General features: G+C 49.4%; 1 protein-coding gene across 1 annotated transcript; it reads right to left on the bottom strand.

Annotated features, from left to right (window-relative positions):
* Positions 1-273: 273 nt before the first annotated feature.
* LOC149753256 (uncharacterized) lies at positions 274-927 on the bottom strand. The gene has a single exon (XM_089923768.1). The coding sequence runs from the start codon at positions 925-927 to the stop codon at positions 274-276; it is 654 nt and encodes a 217-aa protein (XP_089779894.1).
* Between the last annotated feature and the right edge of the window lie 6,299 nt (positions 928-7,226).

Raw genomic sequence — 7,226 nt, 5'->3', positions numbered from 1 at the left:
CTTTTATCGCACGGGCTTACAGGTCGGCTTTACTTGGAGTCGGTGGACCGCGACCTCCAGATCTATTCTCGGCATGTCGGCGGGCGACCAGGCGAAGATGTCCATGTTGGCCCGTAGGAAGTTGATAAGGCGATCCCTTTCGCGGGCATCAAGGTCGGAGCCGACCTGCACGGTTAGCTCAAGGCAATTTTCTCGTAAGGAAATTTGGGTGAGTAGCTCACCAGGCTCTACCCGCTTCTTCTGAGGGCCAACCCGTGTCTCTAAAGTTTCAGCCTAGAGCTTGTCATCTGGCGTCGAAGTTGACACCTTGGCCGGTTGCTTTGCCTCGTGGGTCGCCATATAGCATCGCCTTGCTACCGTTTGGTCCCCACGGACTTCGCCGACTCCTTGGCTGGTGGGGAACCGCATAAGTACGTGGCAGGTTGAGACCACGACCTGGAGGGCGTTGAGCCCTGGTCGTCCAAGGATGGCGTTGTAGGCCGAGGGCAAACGTACCATGAAGAAACCCATCCCCACGGTACTCTCTCGGGGGGCGAGCCCGACCATGACCAGGAGATCGACCTCGTCCTCCACTGGAACTGAGTCTCCAGTAAATCCGACCAGTGGGGTGTTCATCCTCCGTAACTGCTTTTCTGTCATCCCCATTCTAGAATAGGCATCAAAGTACAAAATATTCGCCGAACTTCCATTATCAAGTAGGACGCGTTTTACATCAAACTTGTTTACGACCATAGAGATGACCACGGCGTCATCGTGGGGAGTTTCAACTCCCTTGAGGTCCTCATTCGAGAAAGAGATGACTTCAGAGGTGCGGGGGCGCTTTGGAAGAAGTCTTTCCCCAGCTGGTCCTCCGGCTGGGGCCCCCCGATCTATGGTGTTGATAGTGCCAGCGATGGGTTTGTTAGCATTCAGCTCTCCATGCTGCATGGCGTCCTCCACTGGTCTTTTTTCTTCACGCCGGTTCCGCACAAACCACTCGATCTCGTTCCGAAGTTGGAAGCAGTCCTCCGTATCATGGCCGTGGTCCCGGTGGAAGCGGCAGTACTTCTTGGGGTTGCGCCAGGCCCCGGGGTCCCGCATCGGGGGCGGAAGCCGGAAATAATCCTAACCCTCGATCTCCATGAGGATCTCAGTCCGAGGAGCGTTAAGGGGAGTGTAATTTTCGTACCTCCCGTTGGATATGCGGGGCCGCGGTGGAGATCTCGGACGAGGCGGGGATCTTGGTCGGAGCGGTCCCCGCAGCCAGGGTGGACTCTTCAGACGAGGCGGGTTCTTAGCTCGATGCGGAGATGGGCTTCTGGGACGGCCGCGCTCCTCACGACGTCTCTTTTGCTTTTTGGAGGTCTGCTCGGCCCCACCCCGTCTAGAAGCAACGGCTTCCCCGGCTTTTGCGTACTTCCGCGCCCGAGCCAGCATCTCGGTGAAGTCAGCTGGGAAATTCTTCTCGATGGAGAAGAGAAACCTATAGGACCGAGCTCCAGTCTTGAGTGCCGACATGGCAATTGACTAGTCGAGCTCATCGACCTCCCAAGTTGCGGCAGTGAAACGGTCCAGATATTTCCTAAGCGACTCTCCCTCCCTTTGCTTTATATCGAGGAGGGAGTCTGAAGTCCACCGCTGGGATCGGCTGGCAGCAAAGTTGGTGACGAACTGCCTGCCGAGCTGCTCGAAAGAGGAGACCGTGCCGGGTTTTAGCCCGGCGAACCAAAGCCGAGCTGCTCCTCGAAGCGTTGCTGGGAAGGCCTTGCAAAGCACGGCCTCCGAGGATCCTTGCAGTGCCATCAAGGCCCGGTAACTCTCCAGATGATCGAGGGGGTCGGTCATGCCGTTGTAGGGCTCCACCTGGGGCATCTTGAACCTCGGCGGGACCGGCTCATCCTCGATTTGTTGGGAGAAGGAGGACTTCGTGGTAAACTCGAAGTCGCCCTCGCGTCTCGCCCTTCTGCCGTGGAGCGCCTCGATCTGGCGCTCTAGCTTCTCGATTTTCTTGTCGAGTTCGTCGCTCTGGGGGATCGCCACGGCGGTCTGTTTGGGCGCAGGTTGCCCTGGAACTGATTCGACCTCTGACGGTTGTGGCCAGTCGTCTGGACCCCTCACTGGGGGTTCTCTTCAAGAAGATGCTCGGGCGTGGAGATCTTGGTCTTGGGGGGCCGGTCCACTTGGAGGGGGCACCGGCTGGATCGGGGCCTAAGGAAATGGTGCTGTTGGGGCTCCCCTAGGTTGCAGGCTTTGGACAGCAGCAGCCAAGGCCTGAACCTGCTACACCAGGGCATCAAATTGTTCCGGCCGAACTTAAGGAGTCGAATCGGCCGAGGGTGGTGAGTTCTGGACAGAGTGTCCAGGACTAGGCGGAAGACGTCGGGAGGCGTTAGAAGCTCCCTTGCTTCTCAGCTTCATGGCCACGACTCGAGCCCTTCCTCTAGCGCCAACTATTGCTGGAATTTGGACCCAGGGGCGACCGTCAACTGAGGAGGGGGGAGCTCTAGCGAGAAACGACGAACGGCGGTTCGGCTGGCATGCGACGTCCTCCGAAAAATCTGCAAGGAGCCGGTGGCCGAGGTTCTCGGCGCCGGCCCTCCGATGCTTAAGTCAGAGGGGGCAAGTGTATCAATGGGAGTAGTGAATACCCGGAGTTTCAATCCCCCTCCCCCCCTAAAATGGAGGAATTGCCCTTTTATAGAGAGGGGCTGGGTTACTTGTGATATGACGGGGCGAATGAGTTGTCGTACAATTGGGCATGCAGTAGAAATTAATGCTCGATCGTGTGAATTAATGCTGTTACTATTGGAAATCAGGCCGAAGCTTCCAAATCATCATGGAGTCATGCCATCATTCGTAGCCGAGCAGGTTTGCCGTAAGGGGCTTGATGTCCGTAGACAGCAGAAGCCATACGCCTTAATTGTTGCGTAAACTGGGTGCCTGCAGGAGCCATACGCTTTGATTGTTGAGTAAACTGAACGTCTGTAGGAGCCGTATGCTTTGATTGTTGAGTAAACCGGACGTCTGCAGGAGCCATACGCTTTGATTGTTGACGAAGGCAAGGCGTAGTTTTTCGGTCGCGCTGCGGGGGGATGTGAGCATAGCGCGTGAGCCGGGCGTCTTTGGGTCGGTAGTGCTGCTCGGGCGCTTCCAAGTCAGAGGATCTGCTTGGTGCCTCCAAGTCGGAGGGTCTACTCGGTGCCTCTAGGTCGGAGGGTCTGCTTGACGCCTCCAGGTCGGAGGGTCTGCTCGGGCGCCTCCAGGTCGGAGGGTCTGTCGGACGTTCACGCAGTCGTGACGACTTATATTTTTCCCCCAACACATATATATATATATGTATATATATATATACACACATACATATACATATATATATATATGTATGTATGTGTGTGTATATATATATATATATATGTATGTATGTGTGTGTATATCTATATCTATATATATATATATATATCTATATGTATATATATGTATATATATGTATATGTATATATATGTATATATATGTATATGTATCACTACAAAAGAAAGGATATCTCCCGACGCTTTTTTTGGTCTCTCCCGACGCTTTTAAGCGTCGGCGAATTTCCAGCCCACGCATCGCAAAGCGTGGGTCAGGCGTCGGGCAGGTGGGAGTGGGTCGGGTTTAACCCGACGCGTCAAAAAAGCATCGTCGCTCTATGCCGACGCTTTTAAGCGTCGTTCACTTTATACAAACCCGACGCTTAAAAGCGTCAGGAAAGCCCAAAAGAGTCGCCAGTTTAAAGAAATCAAAAGGTTTTCACCGACGCTTTAAAGCGTCGGTAAACCTGTTTTTGCCAACGCTTTTTAGCGTCGGCGTAGGCGTATGGTTTACCGACGCTTTAAAGCGTCGGCGAAGGCCACTTTTTTTACCAACGCTTTAAAGCGTCGGGAGAGACCATTTTTTAAAAAAAAATAAAAATACGAAAAAATGGCACCAGCAAAAAATGGCAATTGATAAAGGCGCTCTTGTCAACAAGAATTACAACATCTCAACCTGAGAGAACAAGAGAATTGTCATGTTATTAACATCAGTCATTCCCACAAATTTTCATCATCTTTCCAATTCATGCTTCAAGAAAATGATAAACATCACAAATCCACACTGCTAGCTTCCAAAGAATGGTTCAGATATGACGCTGGCAAGGTACAATTTACTCGACCGAGAATAAAAACTAAAATAAATGGTTCAGATATGACGCTGGCAAGGTACAATTTATGTAGAGGAGGACCGACATGCAGGAAAAAGCTAATTGTTGATGCTTAATATTATGTTTTTTGGGGTTCCGGAAATAGAAAATTTGCTAGTTAGATTCTGAATACCTCAATAGCATCTCCAATATTCACCACTAGAGCTTTTGGAATTGGTTTTACAGGAAACCATTCCCCCTTGTGCTTAATTTGGAGGCCAGTTATATTGTCATCTTGCAAGAGTATGGTGATAGAGCTGCCATCTGAATGTGGACTCACACCCAGAACTAGATCAGGTCTGCAGCAAGTTGGATAGTAGTTCATACGCATAGCTTGTTTTAAAGCCCCATGCAGTCTTAAAAGCCCATCTTTATCCATGTTCATTAGCAAAGAAAGATTGGCAAGCAGCTCAACAGTTATCCTGTTCATTTCCATTGAAAACACTTCAACCGCATCCCTGCCAAAAGGGGTAAAATGATATAGATTAGTATGGAATCAACCGACAGACAATGTATGTGTGCTGAAACATGATTACCATCTATTTATTGAAGTAATGGGCTAATAGCAGTACTAATAATGATAAGAAGAACAATAAGAAGAAACCAGTTTATTAATAGCAGTACTAATAATGTTAACATGTGGCTCCACAAGCGTTCTGGTGCACATCATGCGTCAAAGATAATACAGAAACCAGTCACTGTCCACCAAATTAACCTGAATAGATGGTATATTCCCTGATGCAGAACATGAGCTCAAGGCAGCGGAGCACAACCACCAAATTCTCAAAGCTTTGGCAGCATCTTCTAGCAAATCCAGAAGGCGAAAAAAGTAGCAGTCTTATAAATTGTATAGCTTCAGTTTTGGAACAGTCATCAGTGGCATTGTTAGGAGCAAGATTCGTACAAAGTGCTCGTTGGATATCTTGCTCATGTGAGATGACTGAAATTAGTAACACTCACATAAACTGGATCAATTGGGCAAATATTATGGACTACACGAATTTGTCAAGCTCCTGTAAACATAAAAGATGACACAAAACAAAATTATTTTGATTTTCTTTTTCACTCTTAAGTGATTGAAAAGGGAAATATTAAGTCGAACCTTAACTTCTAGAATAACATTAACATACTTAAAACAGGATGAACACCCATAACCATCAAACCTTCTCCCACCTACTTGGGATTGGCTTATGGATCTTCAATTGCCAACCATTCCCACAAGGGGCTGCCCAGGATATTTAAAACAGGATTTACGTGTATAGTCAAAATTTCTGTTTTAAGCTTGCACACAAAGTTGATCTTGAACTCAAACATATTGAAAAATGATGCTAAATTTAAAGAAAATGAAAGGACTGGTATTTTAAGCAATATGACTCAAAAAATAGATTAGCATTTTACTTACCGATGATAACACTGGGGCCGGGCTCAAGGATAATGCAGCAATGTCATCGTCTACAAGACCTTCCAAACTCCTTTATATTTCCTTAATAAAGAGGACATCACACGGGGATGAGCTTCCTCAATAACAACAACTATTTCATCCCCAATCTGTTTTCCAACTGAAACAATCGCAGAAGCTTGAATCCCTACCTGCAATACTCGTAAAACACTCGTAAAACATTAGTAACACAGAACAGAGAAAAGCTCTTGATTATTCCTAGCAAAAAAAAGCTCTTGATTATTTAAAACAGAAAGAAGCAGAACCAGCGGACTACAGGGATTAAGGCGTTCCTTGAGTATCATCTATAGGTCCAAATCGATTAGCCGGCCACCAGAATGAGACAAGTGGAATCAAGGAACATGGTGCCTACGGATACGGCTAGGGTCACCGAGATCAATCTATCGGCGGAGATCGGCAGCCCTGGTATCCCGGAGGAGATTGGCATAAAGAAGTAGATCACCAGCAGGCCAAGGAAGAAGACTGTGAAATTGGCAATCAGAATCATCATCTGGAATATAAGCGTCGACTGAGCGCCCGCCAGCAAGAACCCTCCAAAGGCGACACAGAGGGCAAACATGGCGACCGCCACCAGCCTGCGGCGGATTGTATGATCTGTCGGAGCTTGGCCGGGGAGGAGTCGTTGGGCGAGGTCGTAGGCAGCCATCGGACCCCCTGAAATGAAATGAAAGAAAATGAGAGAGAAAACAGACGGGAATACCAGAAGGTCTTGAATTGAGATTGCTCACGACCATCGCCTTCCCCTTCGAGGGCGCGGGCAGCGTTCTCCTAACCGTCGGCCCGGCCCTCCTTGACGAGGCGGAGGAGGTGCCCCACGCCGTCCTCCTTGATGATGAGCTTGGTGGTAGTGGAGGTTGTCGCGGGCTAGGGAGGCGAGGTCGGCGGCGGAGCAGGGGCAGCAGCGTGGGATCTCAAGACGGGCTGCGGCGGACGGTGCGGGCCATGGTCGATGCGGCTCGGGCAATCCGGCAGTTCCGGCCGGCCGGGTCGTGGGACTCGGGCTCACGGATCGCGCGACATGGGTGCTCAGGGACAATGATCGGAGCTCGGGAAGCGAGATGGGGAGGCGATCGGAGCTCGGAGACGCCGATCGGAGCTCGGGAGCGAGATGGAGAGGCGATCGGAGCTCAGGGACCCTTTTGAATGAGAGGAGAGCAGAGGAGACAAGACCCTTTTGAATGAGAGGAGAGGAGAGGAGAGGAGAGGAGCTCGGGACCCTTTTGAATGAGAGGAGAGGAGAGGAGAGGAGAGGGCATCAATCGTGAGGGTTCGAAAGGATTTGGCCTACGACGACGCTTATAAGCGTCGTCGTAGGTCCAACTTACACCGTCCTCAGTAAAATTAAACTATCCCGACGCTTCTCCCTAGCGTCGGAAAAAAAGGGTCGAAAAATCTATCTTTTTCTGTAGTGTATGTATATGTATATATATGTATATATATGTATATATATATATATATATATATATATAGGTTGGTACTCAAGACCAATTATTGCTTTGTGCGAAAGATACAAACCGAACCACAATCTAAGTTCCATTACCGGAAAGTTGCAAAATACTATAAATACTAGA

The sequence above is a fragment of the Phoenix dactylifera genome, chromosome 6, assembly GCF_051530095.1.
Source record: "Phoenix dactylifera cultivar Ajwa chromosome 6, Ajwa_hap1_PhDact_Kaust_v1.1, whole genome shotgun sequence".
Taxonomy (NCBI): Eukaryota; Viridiplantae; Streptophyta; class Magnoliopsida; order Arecales; family Arecaceae; genus Phoenix; species Phoenix dactylifera.
This window is presented reverse-complemented; position numbering and strand designations above follow the sequence as displayed.

Coding starts and splice junctions, on each gene's coding strand:
- LOC149753256 (XM_089923768.1), bottom strand. CDS start 927: ATGCAGCATGGAGAGCTGAATGCTAACAAACCCATCGCTGGCACTATC.